At 35.1% G+C, this 21,964-nt stretch overlaps 2 protein-coding genes and 1 long non-coding RNA gene across 3 annotated transcripts in view; 2 read left to right on the top strand and 1 right to left on the bottom strand.

Annotated features, from left to right (window-relative positions):
- Positions 1–19: 19 nt before the first annotated feature.
- On the top strand, positions 20–14,748 carry icam5 (intercellular adhesion molecule 5). Its single transcript, XM_051106878.1, is given in 13 exon segments — positions 20–226; positions 6,225–6,473; positions 6,561–6,878; positions 8,725–8,961; positions 8,964–8,987; positions 9,097–9,414; positions 9,668–9,901; positions 11,558–11,824; positions 11,934–12,263; positions 12,384–12,623; positions 12,711–12,938; positions 13,026–13,280; positions 13,453–14,748. Coding segments are annotated over 13 exon segments (2,928 nt in total). The 5' UTR covers positions 20–171; the 3' UTR covers positions 13,626–14,748.
- Positions 1,966–4,391, bottom strand: LOC127163588 (uncharacterized). The gene is made up of 2 exons (XR_007827496.1): positions 3,140–4,391; positions 1,966–2,709 (listed from the first exon to the last, which is right to left on the bottom strand). It is a non-coding gene; the product is annotated as an uncharacterized LOC127163588 (long non-coding RNA).
- A 42-nt stretch (positions 14,749–14,790) lies between the features above and the next one.
- Positions 14,791–21,964, top strand: part of trip10a (thyroid hormone receptor interactor 10a) — a 35,844-nt gene continuing 28,670 nt past the window's right edge. The window contains exon 1 of the mRNA XM_051106877.1: positions 14,791–15,107. Coding sequence (XP_050962834.1) covers positions 15,084–15,107 — 24 coding nt within the window. The 5' untranslated portion in view covers positions 14,791–15,083. The remainder of the gene's footprint in view (positions 15,108–21,964) is intronic.

Here is a 21,964-nt window from a genome sequence, read left to right as displayed (position 1 = left end):
CTCTTTCTATGCTGTGAGTCTGAGCAGGATTTCCTGTTCTCAGGCACTTCATACCATGCTTATCATAATTAAGAGAATATAAATCCTTTTTACAAGCAACACCAAAAGAGACTCTGCATCTATCATCCACCTCAGGCATTACCGGCGTCCTTGCTTATCTCTTGCTTGACAATGCTTCTGCTTCAGCCATTGATAGGTATCTTGCTGATCAGCCTTGCTGATGGCGGTAAGTTCTCACCATTTTGTCTTCTCCGTCTTTCTGTGAATCTAGTCTACTTTTTAAATCTTTCAAAAAGGCTAAAAGTCAAGCAAGTTCATCATTTTTTCAAGTTCTGTTTATTTCTTTTGTTTTTATATATTTTTTCTTTTTTTCTTCAGCTCTATTTCTACTAACACCAAAGCTGTTTAGGTGGTGTCAAAGATGATGTCATTAGACCTGCATTTAAAAATGAAAGTGTTTTAAAGTTACCACACTCTGCAAAGTGTTCCATCTTAAGTTATTTGACAAGTGATCTTTATTTCTAAAGCTAGAGGCCACAAACTTTTTATTTGTTAAATGTTGTGACTTTTGAGAAGTTATTAGAGGGTGCAGTAGGTGTTAGTCACTTAACAGAAACCTAAGCATGTAGGCAGTTCGTCAAGTAGCTTTCACACTTCCAACGCCCAAACATTTAAGACATGCTGACCTTTTTTTTCTGTTGTGCACAGGGTGAGAACGTATGAATGAGATCATGTACAAGAACATTTATAGAAACTGAATACTGACTAAAGCAATAAATAGACATTTTTGATATGTGGTTACTCTAATGGTTTTCAGGGCATCTCTAAAGGTATTATGTGGGGGTTGGTAGATGGTTGTGTACTGGCTTGAAAAAATAATAGCAATAAACCACATGATTTGTCATTAATGTCTGTTGTGGTGCAAGATCAGTTACATATCAAAGTGTAATAGTTAGAGTAAAGAGTTTATTCCCTAAACGTAAATATGAGTAATGATAAAACCAATGCTTTCCTTGACAAGCACCAATTATTACACCAAAACCACTCATCCAAATTATTCTTATCCCCAAATCTGTTGAGAAAAAGCAGTGCATTTATAAAAATCACCCCATTCAAAAGATTACACACCATTGATTCTTAATACTGTGTTGTTACCTGAATGATCCACAGCTATGTGTTTTTTTAGTGATATTTGTTCATGAGTCCCTTGTTTGTCCTGAACAGTTAAACTGCCTGCTGTTCTTTAGAAAAATCCTTCAGGTCCCACAATTTTTTTGGTTTTTCAGCATTTTTGTGTATTTAAACCCTTTCCAACAATGACTGTATGATGTTAAGATCCATCTTTTCACACTGAGGACAACTGAGGGACATACATGCACTCACTAAAAAATGTTGGGTTAAAAATAACCCAACTAGTAACCCAACTATGGGTTGGTATAGCACCTTCCCATCTATGGGTTATTTTAACCCAATGAATTGGGTTAAAATCCAGTTGGGTTAAAAGTAACCCAACAGTTGAGTTAATTATTTAGATTCATTTATATCAGTTTTTATTTATTTATTTATTTTTTTTATAAAAATACACTATAACACTACTTTGTTTTCAAATAAATATTTTATTTAAATATGCAAATATTTTTTTTTACAAATATATTTTTAAATGTAAAACAGTCATACTGCAAATGTTTACAAAATAAGTGTACAAGAATGTGAAAATATAATACATTCAAAACACAAATATGCACACACAACTGACATATTTTCAAGATGTACACTGAATTCAAAACCAACTATTCAAAACTAATGTTTATTTATCTGATTCTGGTCCACAAAACCTGTCATAAGGGTCAAGTTTTTTTGTATTTAAATATAAACATCATCTGAAAGCTCAATAAATAAGCTTTCTATTAATATGTGGTTTGATAGGATAGAACAACTATTTGAAAATCTGGAATCTGAGGGTGCAAAAAAATCTAAATATTGAGAAAATTGCCTTTAAAGTTGTCCAAGTGAAGTTATTAGCAACACATATTACTAATAATAAATTCAGTTTCAATATACTTATGGTAGGAGATTTACAAAATATCTCCATGGAACATGATCTTTACTTAATATTCTAATGATTTTTGGCATGAAAGAAAATTTGATAATTTTGACCCATACAATGCAATTTTGGCTATTTCTACAAATGTACCCATGATACTTATGACCGGTTTTGTTGTCCAGGGTCATAAATGTGTATCAATTCATATTTATTTATATCAACACATACACAAATGTGCACAAATAAAACAAACATAACATACAAACTTTTATCAATAAAACAAAAATAAAAAATCATAAACACAAGTAATAATAATAATAATAATAATAAAACAAAGTAAATCTGCTGGCTGCTGGACTTGCTGATAATCAGCAACATAAAAATTTTTTACGGATCAATAAATACAAAGTTTCTAAGGAAGAGGTAATGTGTTGAAAGAACTCCTGGAATATTAAAGACTGTGTGCTGCAAATGGGTGCAGAGGAGCTTTGGGTAGTAGATGTCATAAATGTAGAAATGTCTGAAACACAGATCCACTGCTTGTAGTAAGGTCTTCTGTTCCACTGTTTCACCGTTGAAAATGCTAAAAACTTCTTCTCTTGGAGTTAGTGCAGCAATGCTGGTGTCATCCGGTCGCATAAAACTTCCTTCATTGACTCCTTCCTCTGTGATAAGATGAAGCAGAAGAAGAAACATTTTACAGATAAACTAGAAACATTTTTTCATAATTGTTGGAAAACCTACACTACTAATCAGAAGTTTTTGAACAGTAAGATTTTTAAAGTTATTTAAAGAATTCTTTTCTACTCACTAAGCCTGTATTTATTTGATCCAAAATACAGTAAAAGCAGTAATATTGTGAAATATTTTTACTATTTTAAATAACTGCTTTCTATTTTAAAAGCTTTGAAAAGACTGGACAATTACATTTTAAATATATTCAAATAGAAAGCGGTTATTTTAAATGCTGTATTTTGGATGAAATAAATGCAGGCTTAGACAGAAGGGAATTCTTTAAAAACATTAAAAATCTTGCTGTCCAAAAACTTTTGACTGGTAATGTATATGGATCACTAATATAAATAGTTTACTTACCTTGAAATATTTCAGTTAATTGGCATGTGGATGTTTAATGTATGAGATTCCACTGTTGTAATTTTTCCTTCACTGAAGAACCCAATGTCTAAAAATAAGTATAAACACATTTAGTACACATTTAAAAAAACATGCAAATCTGTCATAGCTTTATAATAGAAATGGCTGTAATTAGAGGCGAATCTAATATATGCATAACAATATTCAATATAAATAAACCATAAAAACACATTTAGTGTTATTCCAATTAGTGCTCGCTTTCCAAACAACTGACGCTTGCCTTGTTTTGACCAGCAGGCGTCGCCGTTGTGTCACGAACGATTGGAAGCAGTGAATCATTTTGCGAATTAAGCGATTCGTTTAATTGATTCGAAACTTTGAAAAGCTTCGTTTCTCCCATCACGTCTTGCTTTTGGGAAATGTGATTATTTGTAGACTTTTCTAAACAGAGAATTAACTGAATTTGAGCGCATCTCTCTGAGCTGCCGCTGAGCTAAGGTTACATACTGGACCGAAGTTGAAAGGTTCGTGCGGCGCGGTTTAAATCAACAATGTCTCATTTAACATTAGCCATTTCCCATATAAAGTTAAATGTGATAACCATTAATGCGACCAAACAAACTGTAGTCAGAAACCGTATGTCTAGAACCCTTCATCAGCTGTAAAATAATACTAAACCTGTAGTAATGGTAGACGGTGATTTCAGTAATATAAGTAGTCCTGTATACATTCCACCATACATTATTAACTTTAGGTTACTGTAATACATCTCTAAACAGTTTTACAACTTTCTGCTAATGTTTATTTAATTTATTACTGCTAGCAACCTAACTGGGACAGCTAAGTTAACGTGACGTTATTCGTTTACAATGGAGCTCATTCTCTGCAGTAACGTTACAATACACTGACTAAAGGAAACTACATCTTCGTTAAAAAAAAACAAACATACAACAACAAAAGTTCAATTTTGAAGTGCATTTCACGTTCTTCGTATAAGTATAATGTTATAAGAGTTATTTAAACCCTATTACTTACCTCACACTGATGCAGCAGCAGCTTCTTCTGTGGTCAGACACTGTCGACCGTTAAAATTTGAACTGTCGCCGCGGGAACCAATTAAACCCAACGCTGGGTTATTATTAAAAACAACCCAACGATGTTTAAAAAAAATAACCCAACGTTTTAGAAAATAACCCAACACAGTGACCCAATATGTGTAACCCATCTATTGGGTTAAAAAAATAACCCATCTATTTTTACTGTGCAACTATTACAGAAAGTTCAAATGTTCACTGATGCTTCAGAAGAAAAAAAAACCCGATGCATTAAGAGATGGGGGGTGAAACCTTTTGAACAGAATGAAATTGTGTTAAGATGTTTTTCTTATTTTACCTATCATATTTTTTCATTTAGTACTGCCCTTCAGAAGCTACAGATGATACATGTTTCCCAGAAGACAAAATAAATTTACCCTGATCTGAATTCAAAATGTTTTCATCCCCTGGCTTGGTGTTTAAAGCTTTTGTAATAGTTGCATATGAGTCCCTCAGTTGTCCTCAGTGTGAAAAGATGCATCTCAAAATCATACAGTCATTGTTGGAAAAACCAAAGAATTTGTGGGAAATTAAGGATTTTTCTGAAGAACAGTGGGCAGTTTAACTGTTCAGGACAAACAAGGGACTCATGAACAACTAACTAACTAACTAACTAAATAAATAAACAGCTGTGGATCATTCAAGTAACAACACAGTATAAAGAAACGTATGTAAACGTTTGAAGTTTTTGTGATCTATTATTTTCTCTTGTGGACTTTATGTAAATGTCTTTTATGTGAAATATCTTATTCAGGTCAGTAAAAAATAAAAAAATAACATGCATTTTAATTTTGTTTTGGTAAAATAATTAACATTTTGCAGATTCTGCAAAGTGTATGTAAACTTTTGACCTCAATTGTATGTCATTCCAAACCTGGACGTTATCTCAGAATATCTTCTTTAAAGTGCCAAAGATAAATAAACTATAGAACTATGCCATAGAAACTAACCCATGGAAAGTAATAGCACTTTTATGAAAATTTGCTGAAAATCTATTCACCCTCAAGGCATACAAGATTTGAATAAGTTTACTGCTTCATCACAACAGGTTGGAGAAATTTACCATTGCGTCACTTGCTTACCAGTGGATCCTCTGCAGTGAATGGGTGCCGTCAAAATGAGAGTCCAAACACCTGATAAAAATATCACAATAATACACTAATAATCCACATGTCTTCCGTCCATCAATGAATGCGTTGTAAAACAAAAAGCTGTGTGTTTGTAATAAATAAATCCCTAATTAAGGCATTTTACCTTTTAATGGTCACTTCTGGCCAAAATACTAGTCTATAATCTATAATAACGTTTCCATCAGCAAAAAAGCCCACCAACATATTTATTAAGAAATGCTTGGCATTTAAAAAGTGCTTGAACTGTACATAATTCTATCCTGATTAAAACAGGACAACTTTATTAATGGAGAAAGAAATATTATGGATATGGGACTCATGTTTTAGCTGGAAACAACAGTTTAAATAAAAAAAACGTCTTGATGAATTTGTTTATTACAAACACACAGCTTATCGCTTTGGAGTCATGTGGATCACTTGTGGATTATTGTGATGTTTTTATCAGATATTTGGATTCTCATTCTGACGGCACCCATGCACCGCAGAGGATCTATTGGTGAGCAAATGATGTAATGCTAAATTTCTCCAAATCTGTTCTGATGAAGAAACAAACTCATGACCTGAGGGTGAGTACATTTGCAGCACATTTTAATTTCTGGAAGAACTATTCCTTTAACGAATATTGGTATTACTTTCCATGGGTAAATACAAGGCACACAGTTCATACTATATAAATGCCAAATTCTAGATGATTATCAGAATTTGTTACACCAAGCACTGAGATTTGAGTCAGTAGCAAACTAATTTGGTCAAGTCAAGTCAAGTTTGTTTATATCATGCCTAATGTTTATGAACTCTATAAATAATAATTTGCACATAGATTATTTTTATTATAATGCATTGTATTGTTCTCTTTTGCAGACTCCTGCCCCATTTTATTGAGTCCTCTTGATGCGGTGGTTGAATATGGAGATTCATTTTCAGTGAACTGCTCCTCCCTCAACACCACACATCAGTCTTTCTTGAGATGGGGGACATTTATTAACTCAACAGAGAATCTTCGAGCGATCACAAATACGTTTAAAGTAAACGACTGGGAGATGAATATAACTTGTTACATGTACTCTAATGAAACAGAGTGTTCACAGAATCTTCCACTTACTATTTACAGTGAGTATTTTCTTTTTTCCAAAACAAATTCTTTTCTCGAATTCACTCATAACTGTGAATTTCAATATTTCTGAAATCTATTTACAGAGACTCCAGACAGTGTGTCTATCAGCATTGTGAATCACAGTAGACCAGTGATGGAGGGAGAGCAGTATGAGCTCCAGTGTGATGTTCTCGATGTGGCTCCTGTTCAGGATCTCATTGTCAATTGGTACAAAGGACAAACTCTGCTGGATCGAACCACCTTCAGTAACGTCAGTAAGACTCCAGTGAATGAAACCGCCAAACTCCTGATCACTGCAGGCAGAGCTGATGATGGAGCTCAGTACCGGTGTGAAGCAGAGCTGAATTTGGGAGAAGTAAATTCTACAGCATCTTCACAACGTCTCAGTGTTGAAGTGCTCTGTAAGTTTATCATTTCTAAGATTGCCATTTAATTCAGTTCATATTTTCTAAAGAGCCTTCTAGTGTGAAGGAACTGTCAAATTTCATCACAGGCAGAGAGATGCATATTAACAGATAATTTGATCAAATATTACATATTATGAATTGCATTAACACAGATAAAAAGGATTCAGTACAGTATTTTTATAGATTTATTAATAACACCTGCTCATAATGTTGCTGATGTGCTAAGAAATGTTTCTTTGCAGTACGTAGTATTTATGGTTCATCAGTCAGAAGAACTCGATAAACACTGCTCACAGACTTGGAGATGTAGCTTTAACTTCAATAAGCTGATTGTTCACTACAAAAAAAACAAACAAAAAAACAATAGATCATGTTTTCAGGCCATTTGATTTTGACTTGACAAAGTGGTGATATCTAAGTGTGTGATTTGTTTACTCACTTTTTATTAGTCTTCACATTAACGCCATTATATTGTCCATTCAGACTGATTTGCACCGGAAGTGGGATTTATCGAATGAACCAATCATAGCTGATCATAACCAGTCATAGGTGTCCCCTTAAAATATTGGATAAGAAAAAAACTCATAGTACAAAAATAAAACAATACCAGTATTGCAAAAAAATTACATTTAAAAAAGTCTATAAGTGTCTTGTTTTTTTTTCTATAGAAACATTGTCCAACAGTGACACCAGTAGGTAGAGTTACAGCTAGAGTCCACATCTCTCTCGCCTCCCCTGATCCCATTGAGTTTTAACAGACCCCCTAAAGCGTGCTTGAGTTTGGTGGGGGGTAATTGAGAATTGAATGGATTAAAGTCACACGTGCGTCCATCACGATATGTTTGGATATGACTGGTTATGATTGGCTGTGATTGGTTCATACAAAAAATCCCGCCTCTTGTGTTTGTGCATGTTCGCGAATCAGTCTGAATAAACGAAATAATGGCTTTAATGGGAGGAATAATTTTAAAAAAGTAATAAACAACTCACACACTTAGATACAACCACTTTGTTAGGTCAAAATAAGACTTGAAATAGACTGAAAACATGATCTGTGGGAGTTTTTAGTGAGTTATCAGCTTGGTGAAATTTAAAGTAAATCTCTGTGACCGATATTTACTGAGCTTTCTTGACTGAAGACATGAAAAATTTAAAAATAGTTAAAAGTTCCCTGTTTTTGAAAAATAGCTGAACACAAGTTAACAAATACAATATATTGTTAAAACTGTTACTGCCTTGAGTTATTATTTTGGAATAAATGTAAATTGCTTAAAAACAGTAACTTGAGAGATTTATAATTGGCTTTAATAAATTGAATGTTGATTACACTGTTAATGTAAAAATATAAAATAAATTTTTTCCCTTCTTTTTTTCTGATAATGTAAGTAATGTTTATTGTGGCTGGGACATGAATTTACATTTGATTAAAAAAAAACTTTGAGGACTTCACCTCCTCATTTCAGAACACCACCGCACACCACTGCACACCACTGATAATAGATAGACAGATAGATAGATAGATAGATAGATAGATAGATAGATAGATAGATAGAATCAAATGTTATGCTTATTGTCTTCCGTCTGTTTTGACGGCTGATGATCTCAAGTGTGATCAAGAGTCCCATGATTTTACATTCAAAAACACGTTCTGTGTGAAAAGCTACTAAGGCATCACTAGTTTTATTGCTCACATTTGTGAAAAGCAATTACATTTATGTTAATATAGGTAGGACTGATGCACAGTAGTGTATGGATAAATGAATGCTCAAAATGATTTGTAAGTGATGCTGTTATTTTGTGATAAAGCTTCATTGGTTTTCAATCACATCCTGTTCTGTAGATGGTCAATGTCCTGTTAAAATCAGCCCTCGAAGTGTTGTTGTGGAGTACGGCAGTTCTGTTGCAGTTAACTGTACCGCTTTAATCCCACATCATGGGATGGGATGGGAAGCCAGTGAGGGAGGAGTGGACAAGACCACAGACAGTGTGATCACATGGACAGTGTCAGATCTGAAAGAATGGGACATAAAGCCATTCTGCTACATAATCTATGACAAAACCCATGATAAACCATGTGAAGAAAGCTCCCAGTAACCGTTTACAGTGAGTTTTCTTGTTATTGATTTTTCTTTTGTCTTTCCATTCTCAGAAATATCTAATAAATGCACATTCATGAATGCAGATTTCAAAGTGTGTGAATCTTCCTCCACAGAGACTCCAGACAGTGTGTCCATCAGCATTGTGAATCACAGCAGACCAATGATGGAGGGAGAGCAGTATGAGCTCCAGTGTGATGTTCAAGATGTGGCTCCTGTTCAGAATCTCACTGTCAAATGGTACAAAGGACAAACTCTGCTGAATCAAACCACTTTCACTGACACCAGCATAACTCCAGTGAATGAAACCACCACACTCCTGATCACTGCAGACAGAGCTGATGATGGAGCTCAATACCGGTGTGAAGCAGAGCTGGATCTGGGAGAAGTAAATTCTACAGCATCTTCACAACGTCTCAGTGTTGAAGTGCTCTGTAAGTTTATCATTTCTAAGATTGCTATTTAATTCAGTTCATATTTTCTAAAGAGCCTTCTAGTGTGAAGGAACTGTCATATTTCATCACATGCAGAGATATGCATATTAACAGATAATTTGATCAAATATTACACGTTATGAGTTGCATTAACACATAAAAAGGATTCAATACAGTATTTTTGGTGATTTATTAATAACACCTACTCATAATGTTGCTGATGTGCTAAGAAATGTATCTCTGTCCTCCTCAGATAAACCAAAACACTCCAGTTCAAAAGAGACCATCATTAAAATAGCTGAAGTCACGCTAGACTGTACAGTGAAGGCAAACCCGGCTCCTACGTACACATGGCACTCAGAGCATCTGAAAGAAGAGATCAGCTCCTCAGTGCTCCCGTCCTCCAAACTCAGTCCAGGGAACTACACGTGCACTGCCACAAACTCTCAGGGAAGAGACAGCAAAGTGTTCATCGTCAAACCTATAGGTCAGTTTTGAATAAACACATCTACCTCTTTTGCCCTTTAGGCAGTGCTAAGTTACAGTTTCTAACATTTTTACTGTTCAAAAAGAGTGCTGCAGTGATACTGAATTTTTGTAGGGATAGATAAATGAACTAATGTTCAGCTGTTCTTTATAATAATGAACATATTTTTGGTTCATCAGTCAGAAGAACTCGGTAAACACGTCTCACAGACGTGAAGATGTAGCTTTAATTTCAATAATCTGACTGCTCACTACAACAAAAAAACAAAAACAACAGATCATGTTTTCAGGCCATTTGATTTTGACTTGACAAAGTGGTGATATCTAAGTGTGTGAGTTGTTTACTTTTTATTAGTCTTCACATTAACACCATTATATTGTCCATTCAGACTGATTTGTACCAGAAGTGGATTTATTGAATAAACCAATCATAGCTGATCATAACCAGTCATATCCAATTATATCGCGATGGAGGCATTGCCTCCTCTCACGTGACTTTCCCCCATTCATTCTCAATTTCCCCCCCACCAAACTCACCGCATTCTTTCACAGGTCTGTTAAAACTCATTCAGACTGATTTGTGTGCACGCACGAACAACGGAGGTGGGATTTATCGAATGAACCAATCATAGCTGATCATAACCAGTCATATACAGTCATTTCGCAATGGAGGCATTGCCTCCTCTCATGTGAATTTCCCCTATTCATTCTCAATTTCCCCCACCAAACTCACTGCACGCTTTAGTGGGTCTGTTAAAACTCAATGGGCTCAATGGAGGGGAGAAGGACGTGGACTCCTGCTGTAACTTTACCTACTGGTGTTGCTTTGGCACAGTTTTACTTTAGAAAAACAAGTAATTAGTATTTTTTTATGTGCTTTTATATGTTTTTTTGAGGAGACACTGCCTCCCTTGCCTCCCCGGAGGAGACACCCCTGAATGATGGATTGCAGCGGTGTTTCCTCCGAGGAGACAAGGGAGGCGGTGTCCCCTTAAAATATTGGATAAGAAAAAAACTCATAGTACAAAAATAAAACAATGCCAATATTATCAAAAATTACATTTAAAAAAGTGTATAAATCACTTTATCCAACAGTGACACCAGTAGGTAAAGTTACAGCTGGAGTCTACGCCTCTCTCGCCTCCCCTGAACCCACTGAGTTTTAACAGACCCCCTAAAGCGTGCGTGAGTTTGGTGGGAGATAATTGAAAATGAATGGATTAAAGTCACGTGTGAGGAGGCAATGCCTCCATCACGATATGACTGGATATGACTCGTTATGATTGGCTGTGATTGGTTCATACAATAAATCCCACCTCTTGTGTTCGTGCATGTTCGCGAATCAGTTTGAATAAACAAAATAATGGCAAATGTTATGCTTATTGTCTTCTGTCTGTTTTGACGGCTGATGATCTCAAGTGTGATCCTTAAGAGAGTCTCATGGTTTTACACTCAAAAACATTTTCTGTGTGAAAAGCTACTAAGGCATCACTAGTTTTATTGCTCATGTTTGTGAAAAGCAATTACATTTATGTTAATATAGGTAGGACTGTTGCACAATACTGTATGGACAGACGAATGCTCAAAATGATTTGTAAGTGATGCTGTTATTTTGTGATAAAGCTTCATTGGTTTTCAATCACATCCTGTTCTGTAGATGGTCAATGTCCTGTTAAAATCAGCCCTCGAAGTGTGGTTGTGGAGTACGGCGGTTCTGTTGCAGTTAACTGTACTGCTTTAATCATGCATCATGGGATGGGATGGGAAGCCAGTGAGGGAGGAGTGGACAAGACAACTAACCAGAGTCTGATCACATGGACAGTGTCAGATCTGAGAGAATGGGACATAAAGCCATTCTGCTACATAAACTATAACAAAACCCATGAAAAACCGTGTCAAGAAGAGCTCCCAGTAACTGTTTACAGTGAGTTTCCTTGTTATTGATTTTTCTTTTCTCTCTCCATTCTCAGAAATATCTAATAAATGTACATTCATCACTGCAGATTTCAGAGTGTGTAAATCTTTCTCCACAGAGACTCCAGACAGTGTGTCCATCAGCATTGTGAATCACAGAGGACCAATGATGGAGGGAGAGCAGTATGAGCTCCAGTGTGATGTTCAAGATGTGGCTCCTGTTCAGAATCTCACTGTCAAATGGTACAAAGGACAAACTCTGCTAAGTCAAACCACTTTCACTGACACCAGCATAACTCCAGTGAATGAAGTCGCCAAACTCCTGATCACTGCAGACAGAGCTGATGATGGAGCTCAATACCGGTGTGAAGCAGAGCTGAATCTGGGAGAAGAAGGACCTCAACCTCCTCCAAAAAAAACATCAGAACTTCTCAACATTACTGTATATTGTTAGTGAACAAAATATTGCTTTATATCTCCACAGATATAAAGAAGCAAGACATTCTCTCAAAATACAAACAAATAATTATGTTGTTCTTATTATGTCTTTCTATGTTCTTCTTTTCCAGATGCTCCAGAAATTCAGTCTTGTAATGTCTGGTCACCACTGAGAGGGACCTCATTGGATTCACATCCATCAGATTTATATTCTGTTAAGGGTAACCCTCATCCAAGCATCTCCTGGAGTCTCAATTCATCACAAGTTAGCTCCTCTGTGAATCTTACCGAAAACAATTCTGGCCGATATGAAATCACTGCCAGTAATGTCCGTGGTGTACATAGTTGTTTCATAAACATTACAGTACAGTGTAAGTGTGAGAGTTCTTTCGTAACTTCTACATTAAAACCTTGTTTCTGATCGGGTCTTTAAGTTGACTGTTTTCTCCCCAAAACAGATCCTCCAAAACTGAAATGCAATGAGACCTATGAAGTAAAAGCGGAAACACTTTTCCAACATTCTTGCGTAGATGATGGACTACCAAAGCCTGAACTCTCCCTCTGCAAAAATGGAACAAAGATGCCGCATGAGTTTTATCCCAAGTGGAATGATAGTGGCTTGTATCAATTAATCGCACATAACAAGCATGGAACTATTCATTCTAATTTCACCATCAACATCCTACGTAAGACAAAAATGGTCTTCAATGTGTATTTCTTTAACAACCTTTACCCAACGAATTAACAAAGACAATTTTCTACTTTTAACACAGATGCCCCAGTGTTTTATGCCAGCCAAGAGAATTTTAATGTGGGAAAAGACAGCGATATAACGCTAGAGTGCAGCTCCTCTGGTAACCCAGAACCTGAGATGTGGTTGAGCTTCAAAAACAAAAACATCTCCACTGGGAGGCGCCACATCACTCATAACATTAAGAGAGCCACGTCTACCGATGCTGGAGTTTATACATGCAGTGCCACGAATGAATTTGGACATGAAGACAAGAGGTTCACAGTAGAGATAAAAGGTTTGTAAGAGGTTTCACTGTGAAAATGGTATAATATTCCCCAAGAAATATTACATGATAGTTCTTCAATTGCATGATATATTAACGACACAAAATTAATGTTTAATACTAGAGTTTAATATCAGTTCTACATTAACTGAACATTTTTTTTTTTTTGCTGTTTCCTTTTTAGATGACTCTTCCTACTACATTGCAATTATTGCAGTGATAATTATATTACTGGTTATTTTATTCATCGTTGTAGTGATCATTGTGTGGAAAAAGAAAAAATCAACAGGACATTATAAAATACAGTCAGGGAATGCGTGTGAAATGCGTCCGTTAAGCAATGGAGCCTCTTCGTGAGTTTTATCATGTTTTAAACAGCTGAAGTATGCTTACATTGGAAAAAAGACTGTATATTGAATTCTTTGTTTATTGGTGGTATAGTATGTAAAAAGCAAATATTGTACAGCATGCACCTGTCTGTATTAAAAGTTAGCTTGCCTGTTTTGAAATTTTATAATAATGATGCAATAAATTAGGAAAAATTTGCTCGACAGAGTTTTTGAAATAAAATATTTTAAAACTAAATTATAAAAGATTATCCACCTTTTCCTTCCCATTTGTACATTTTATGGGTTTGGCTTCTGGTCTCATCCACCTTTAGCTATTTTTTAGCTGTACAAAACAGCTTGTTTTGCTGCTTGATATTGCAAATTAGTGTGAATTACCTTGTTATTTTAATGTATTATCTTAATCATGAACACATTGGTTTGTAGTGCAAACAGTTTTGCCATTTACTGCACATTGTTATTCTTCTCGTTATTTCCCTATCCACCTTTTACTTCCCGTAAGAACAAATTTACCACTGGTAAATTTTATGGGTCAGGCTTCCGGTCTCATCCCTGTCCAGCTATCTTTAGCTGTACAAAACAGCTTGTTTTGCTGTTTAATATCGCAAATTGGTGTGACTTACCATGTAACTGTAAGCTATTACCTTAATTATAAACACACTTGTTTGTAGTGCAAAAAGTTTTACCGTTTATTGCACGTTCTTCTCGTTATTTCCCTATCGCGGATAATGAACCGAAAGTCTCACCCATAGGCTTACTTGTGTGTTGAAGAAAAAGGTGAAAACAGTTTCTTTTTTGGAGCCTTTTAATAAGATCTTTTTATTTCACTCTTTATTTTAAGTCCCACAGCAAAAAAACAAAAAAACAAAACAAAACAAAACAGAAAATTAATTGTGTATACATATATATATACCCAAGTCAAACGTTATGTATTTTAGCTGTTCTTGAGTGGTTTAATGAATCCAGGTTATCTCCCTGACCGTTGTATGATATCCTATGTATAAAATCCTCCCAGTGTTTTCTGATTAACAAAATGAATGTTAATAAATGAACAAAATGTTTCAGGACCTATGTTTTTAGATGCGTTGTTAATGATTGTTGCCGCCTGGCGTTAATAATTTAATAAAGGTCATGTCCTTCCTCTCTGTTTTTTAAAGTTCTCTCTCACTCATGCAGACGAGCGGTCTGAAAGTTGGAAACTGAATCCGGCGGCTCCTTTAAGAATTAGGATCTGGGAGTGACGCGGCAACGAAATCCAGTTGATCCTTCTCTCGCTTTGCAACGAAAACTATTTGTGCCACCGCAAAGTAGCTCGCACTGGAGATCCGTACCGATTTGTTCAGCGTTACGTGCGAATGCGGGAAAAGAAATGACTCGCTTTCTTTGAACCTATTTTGAACATCTGTGACTCTTGTAAACTGGGATAACTTTTCAGCCTTATAGAGTGGAGCGGTAGAGAGGGCTGAACATGGACTGGGGCACTGAGCTTTGGGTAAGTCTGGAGGATAGACTTCATGGTTTATGTTTCATCCGTACGTTCCCAGAAATATATCCGGATGCAAGATCTTCTCAGTTGATTACGTGAGCGTAAATAAACTGATTTGTGAGCTTTTTCTTTCAACCTGGAAGAGGATAAATGCATCAAACGACTGTCTGGTAGCTTGTTAAACATATTTATGTCCTAATTTGTCGAAGTTGTCAGTTGTCATGATTTAATTCGATTAATTGCAGCGTTTAATGTGAACATCCGCTCAAACTCAAAGTTGAGCCGAATCATAGCAACAACAACAACAGTATCACCGTTAACCGTAATCAGTGTATCCGTCTACATACACTCGCTGTTTATTACTGAACAGTTCATAATTAAAAAAATATATATATCTATGTATCTATCCATCTATCTATCTATCTATCTATCTATCTATCTATCTATCTGCAGCATTAGCTAACTATTATTTTTTGTTTAATTTTGGGGGATAGTTGTTCGTTTGTAGTTGAGGTATAACCAACAACTTTTGACATTAATACCACTATTTTGTGATTAGTGTTGTTTTTTCAGAGTCTCGGACTGTTTGTAAAGGTGTTTTGGCTTTGTTTACCTTCTCAAACAGGCTTAAATGTGTGTTGCTAGTGAGAAGTGCTAACTGCTTGTTTAAGAATTTATATTACAAAGTTGTTTAGTTTCAGTATTGTGACCCTAGACCACAAAACCAGTCATAAGGGTCGTTTTTTTGAAATTGAGATTTATACATCATCTAAAAGCTGATTAAATAAGCTTTCCATTGTTGTTAGGATAGGATAATATTTAGCTGAGATACAACTACTTGAATATCTGGAATCTGAGGGTGCAAAAGAACCTAAATATTGAGAAAATCGCCTTTAAAATGGTTCAGATGAAGTAGCAATGCATATGACCAATCAGAAATTAAGTTTTAATATATTTATCGTAGAACATTTACAAAATATCTTAATGGAGCATGGTCTTTACCTAACATCCTAATGATTTTTGGCAGAAAAGAAAAATGGATCATTTTGACCCATACAATGTGTTTTTGGCTATTGCTACAAATATACCCATGCTGCTTAAGACTTTAGCTTCCACTTTCACAAATGGGTTAGAGAAATAAGTCAACGCATTTTTCTGATTGCATCATCACCTGTATTTCATCCTGCATGTTTAGGTTGTCCCATTTCCCTGTCCACCATCCCATAACATCCCATCTGCACAGAGGTTGCCACCTCTTTTAACTAAAGGCAGATTTTACACAGAGCTTTCCACATGCCTGCAGTGTGTAAATGGAGCGTTGCACTGAAGTGGGTGGGGATTGTTTGACCTCGTTGCTGTCGCTCCCCCTAGGCCTCTGTCCGCTGTCCCCTTTCCATCTTCTACTGCACCAGCCTAATTAGTTTTGCCCTAATTTTATAAAAACGCCTCATCCAGTCCACATCGCTGTTTATTTTGGTGTCTGCTTCACTAGAAAGTTTCCCTTTTCCGTGCTTTTTAAGGGACGTCACCGCCAAGCTTGGGAAATCACGGTAGTTTCAGCTTGGTAGTAAACAGAAGTGAAAGCTGGGGTTGGTATAGACTTGTTTCTTAGGTGTATGCAGTACGCTTTAGGCATTCCAGGTGGGACGTGCGTGCAGTGGTTCTCATAAGTCTACCATTGGTTTACCGTCACTCTAACCTAATTGGTTTTGGTCGGGTTAGTCATTAAGTGCCATTTCCATGGCTACACGGTGGCATCTGTCCACTCCTTTGCTGTTAATCCACTAGCTATTTTTGGCAGCTCAAGATTTCCGTTTGCTGATGAGAGAGTGGGTAATTTTTGTTAGTTCAGTGTTTGTTTGGATTCTTTCTGCATGTCTTGAGAAATGCTGCACAGCAGGCTCCTTATTAAGCCATTAGGGCATGACGAAGGACAGTGGCATTTCGATGTGGACTCTTGTATTGGAAAGGTTGTAGACTGGTACTCTCTGCTCAGGCTGGGCAAATAGCTTTGCATTATGATGGGTCAAGAGTGGGCTGAATACAGTGCTAGAGATAAAAGGAACCCTGCTGTAAATTGTGCCCAGGACTGTTTTTATAGCTTGAATGGATGTTTTCAAAGAGGATCTCTGTTGGTTTTAAGATTGTGATGATAGCAGTTGGTGTGAAGTTCGATTGAAGTCACCGCCGATTCAAATCTAAGGGAGTTGTTTTAGGACTTGTCCACACTAATAGGTTTTAGTTTGAAAACACCGCTTTTTATCTCAGTTTGGTCTTCCGTCCATACTGAGACAGTGTTTTTGTCAAAGAAAATAAAGCTTTTTAAAACACTTACCAAAGTGGATACATTTAAAAATGCCGTTTTTGCATTGTAGGCATGAGGCTTTTGAAAACGATGACGCAGGTTCAGATATCAATGTTTATACCGAAATTGTGCCTGTTATGTGCAATTTTTAACGCTGTTGCTAAAGATATGTTATTTTGTACAATCTTCATATTACAATCCCTAAAAGATGACAGAAAACATATTCACAATTGCTGTCCTGCGGGCAGTTGCGTTTTAGATCAAACCTATAATGATGAGTAAGTGTGACCTGGATGCATCAGTCAAGGTATTTTCCTAAATAAAATGATCCTGCTTGAAGAATTATGTGAAAACGGATTTATGTCTGTTCCGTCTGTGTCATCTCACTGAACTTTTATGAGGTTTTACAAGGTGAATTTAACATTTTCCGACGTTTCAGTGTGGATGAGAAACTTTTGAAAAATGCTTGAAAACACCAGTGTGGATGGAGAGCGTTTTAAAATGAAAACGCTGTTTTTAAATGTGCCAGGATTAATGTAGATGTAACCTTGGCGCATAAACTACATTAAAGGTTTAGTTCAACCAAACATCTATTCTAGACCTGTTAGTTTTTTGCTACTAACACCAGTTGATCCTTTTTTTCTTTTAGCTATCTTTTACCAAAAATAAACATTTTTGTCCAACAATCCAAAACTTTTTTTTTAAATGTGTAAATATTGATTATTTAGATTTTCAATGAGCAGACAAGTGATAAATATTAAAAATATTGATCGATGAGGGCTAGTAAATGATGACAAAATTAAAATTGTGTCATTTTTGAACATTTTTTTTACTTCATGTTAATTTCATTCAAATTATCAAGAAATGCCTTGGTTATAAATAAATTACACTACCAGTCAAAAGTTTTTGAACAGTAAGATTTTTAAATGTCTTCTGCTCTCCTGCATTTATTTGATCCAAAGCGAACACAACAGTAAAATGTTGAAATATTTTTACTTTTTGAAATAACTGTTTTCTATTTTAATGTATTTTAAAATGTAATTTATTCTTGTGATTTCAAAGATGAATTTTCACATGATCCTTCAGAAATCATTCTAATATTCTGATTAAAAAAAAAATTATTATTATTATTATTATTATGTTGAAAACAGCTGAGTAGAATTTTTCAGCCTTCTTTGAAGAATATAAAGTTCAGAAGAACAGCTTTTATCTAAAACATACATCTTTTGTAACATTATAAATGCCTTTTATAATGATACATTTTCATAAATTTAAAGCATTCTTGCTAAATAAAAGTATTAATTTCTATAATCCCTTCCCCCCAAAAATATACTGACTCCAAGCTTTTAAAATGATATAGTGTATTATGTTACAAATGTTTTTTATTTCAGACAAATGCTGATCTTTGGATCTTTCTGTTCATCAAAAAATCCTGAAAAACATGTACTCAACTGTTTTAAATATTGATAATAATAATAAATGTTTCTCAAACAGCAAATCAGCATATTAGAATGATTTCTGAAGGATCATGTGACATTAAAGACATAGAGTAATGATGCTGAAAATGTAGCTTTGATCACAGGAATAAATTACATTTTAAAATATATTTAAATAGAAAGCAGTTATTTTAAATAGTAAAAATATTTTACAATATTACAGCTTTGCTGTATTTTGGATCAAATAAATGCAGGCCTGGTGAGCAGAAGAGACTTCTTTAAAAAATATTAAAAAATCTTACTGTTCAAAAACTTTTGACTGGTAGTGTATATAATCAATTTAGCCAATGTTTAAGACAATTAAGATATTTTTTCCCCCCTGATGTTCTGGCATTCTCTTTTTTACCACATTGGCCTTCTGGTTTGTCAACACAAACATTAGTGTACAAATTTGATGCACAAATATTTGCACACAAACAGAAGCTTAGCTTGTGATTATCGTGGACATAAACAACTGGCTCTCAGAGCTTTGTTTTGAATGAAGTTGAAAAGCACTCTATATTTGCAAGTGAGTGGGTTGTGAGGGGGTAGGGAATTCTTCTCTTGTTCTATATTAATGGACTCCATTTTGAGGAGAGAGGAGGAGGAGGTGGAGTCAGGACATGGCTTGGCTTGTTAGGAATGTCATCCCAAAGGCACCTCCCTCCTTCCCACTTCAAAACACATATCTAGGTCCAGGCCGATGGAGGTAGCACTGAGGGGGTGGGGGGGCGTTTCAAGATATCAACACTCTCGAATGGTCAGGCTCGTACTTGAAATGTACCACACTGCCCCACCAAATAAGGAACTGAAAAAAGGGAAAAATACAGCCAAACTGGACTGTTTCAAATATTTTTTTCTTTGGGAAAATGCTGACGAATGTTTGACAAATTAGTCCCTAGGTCTGTTTTTGTTTTGCTTCGGGCGTGCTGTAGGAAATAGCATGTGATATTCATATTTTTGTTGAGCACCACTGAAACACAGCAGGAAGTAGAGAAGACTTCCACTTCCTGTGTCCTGTCTGCTCAAACGCTTGTGGCAGGATGAGTTTAAAGCCCCAAGGAATCCCCTGCCTCCCACAGATAACGTTATAGGGTCAAGGGTTGTGAACGGGCAGGGAATCTCTGGGATGTTCTTTGTGTGGGCAGATGCAGGACAACTCATTAATGGCCCTTTCACATAACTCACGCCAGCATTGCCGATGACATGATGATAGTGTTTATTAACTGATGTCAAATATTCTTGTCTATTTTCTGATTGACATCATAATGTAGTGTTTTAGCACTTGATGATCACAGCAGGGTTCCTATGGTTATGGAAAACCTGGAACCTGGATTTTCAACTTTTCATCAAAACACATTTTAATAAAAAACTCAAAGAAAGTCATAAATTCTGAAGAAGCTTTTTTTTTAGCTCTAAAATATTTAAACAGATTTAAAAAAAAAAATATATTTTTATGTATTTTTTTTATTAAAATATTTTTTAAATATGTATACAGTTCCGGAACAAAAAGGTTTTTAAACTTTTTTTTTTTTTAAGTCTCCTATGCTCACCAAGGCTGCATGTATTTAAAAAATTCAGTACTATTATAAAATATTGAAATAACTTTTTTCTGTTTTGGTGTTTTAAAATGTAATTTATTTCTGTGATGGCAAGGCTGAATTTTAAGCATCATTTCTCCAGTATTTAATGTCACGTGATCCTTCAGAAATCATTCTAATATGCAGTTTTGATGCTGTTTTGAACTTTTCAATGTTGTGCTACTCAGTATTTTTGTGGAAACGGTTTTGTGATACACTACTATTGAGAAGTTTGGGATTAAGAAATAAAATAAAATAAAATCTGCATTTCAAGAAAACAGCTATTTTAAATAGTAATAATATTTCACAATATTTTTACTGGTTTAATGTTTTTTCTTCTACTTTTTTGAGCATATGGTCTCTTAATAATTTCAAAAGTGTATTATTTATTAACATATATGCATACATATTATATATAAAAAATGTATAAGTCATTTATTAGTGTTTATTTATTATATCTCATTTTGCATTATATCTAAATGTTATAAATTGTTTCTTTTATTTATATAATATATATAATTATATTTTATTTTTATTATATCTATATGTTATAAATTATTGTTTATTATATATTAATATATACATTAAAGCATTTAATCTTATACTTTGGAAGTTTCTGGCAATAAGTCTAGCTATTTCTATAGGAACCTAGGCTGGAATAGTCTTCCATGGTCTGTCTGCTCGTCCTCTTTTTCACTTTCTCTGTTCTCAAATTAGTTTGATGGATTCCATTGAGTAAACTGGTATGGCCAGGCCATCACTTTACACAATCTGATGCAAACCTTCTGCTCTAAATATGTCATGCAGAGCTCTGACCAGTGTTTGGAGTTAGTTTAACTTGAAACTACTTGCCCTGCATGTATCTTGATGCAGTGACATGATACTGTAGTTTTTTGAAGTACCTTAACATCTTTGTGATTACATGAATTTGGACAAGATCCCCTAAAGCTCAACCCTCAAAAAATGTCTCTGTAGTGTATACATACTGTATGAATGCACACTCATTGTTAATAATGAAATCCTTTTTAGCTGCTATTTTAATCTGCCTTTTACTAGTTCTGTTTTAGATTTATTAAGCGTGCAGTATTTACTGGCTCATATTAAATGCTAAAATCTTAACATGAAATTTTGATGTTTCTTCAGCAATGAAGATCAGGGAGATCTTCATTTATAAACCAACTACCTGGAACCTAAAAGCTTAATTCTGATTCATCTTTAGGCCTCTAACTGACCAAATCTCTGTGGTTTGCCCATTTTCTGGTTCATATTAGCTGTTTTGCAGTGTTTCGACATCTCGAGTGTTTTTGTTCCCTTTTTTGGCAGTCATGTATCTATTTAGACCAGGTTTTTTAAAGGGTCATGAAATGCTGTACTACATTTTCTGCAACATTAACACAGATGTTTGTTTTTCACCTTATGGAGAACAGTGTTGGCATTAGTTCAGTTAAACGTTTTGGGAAAAAAGGTTAATTTTGGATTTTATTTAGCACATCTTTCATCTTC

Source organism: Labeo rohita, chromosome 3 (assembly GCF_022985175.1).
Source record: "Labeo rohita strain BAU-BD-2019 chromosome 3, IGBB_LRoh.1.0, whole genome shotgun sequence".
Taxonomy (NCBI): Eukaryota; Metazoa; Chordata; class Actinopteri; order Cypriniformes; family Cyprinidae; genus Labeo; species Labeo rohita.
The sequence above is the reverse complement of the archived record's forward strand: the minus strand, read 5'-3'. Positions and strand labels throughout refer to the sequence as shown.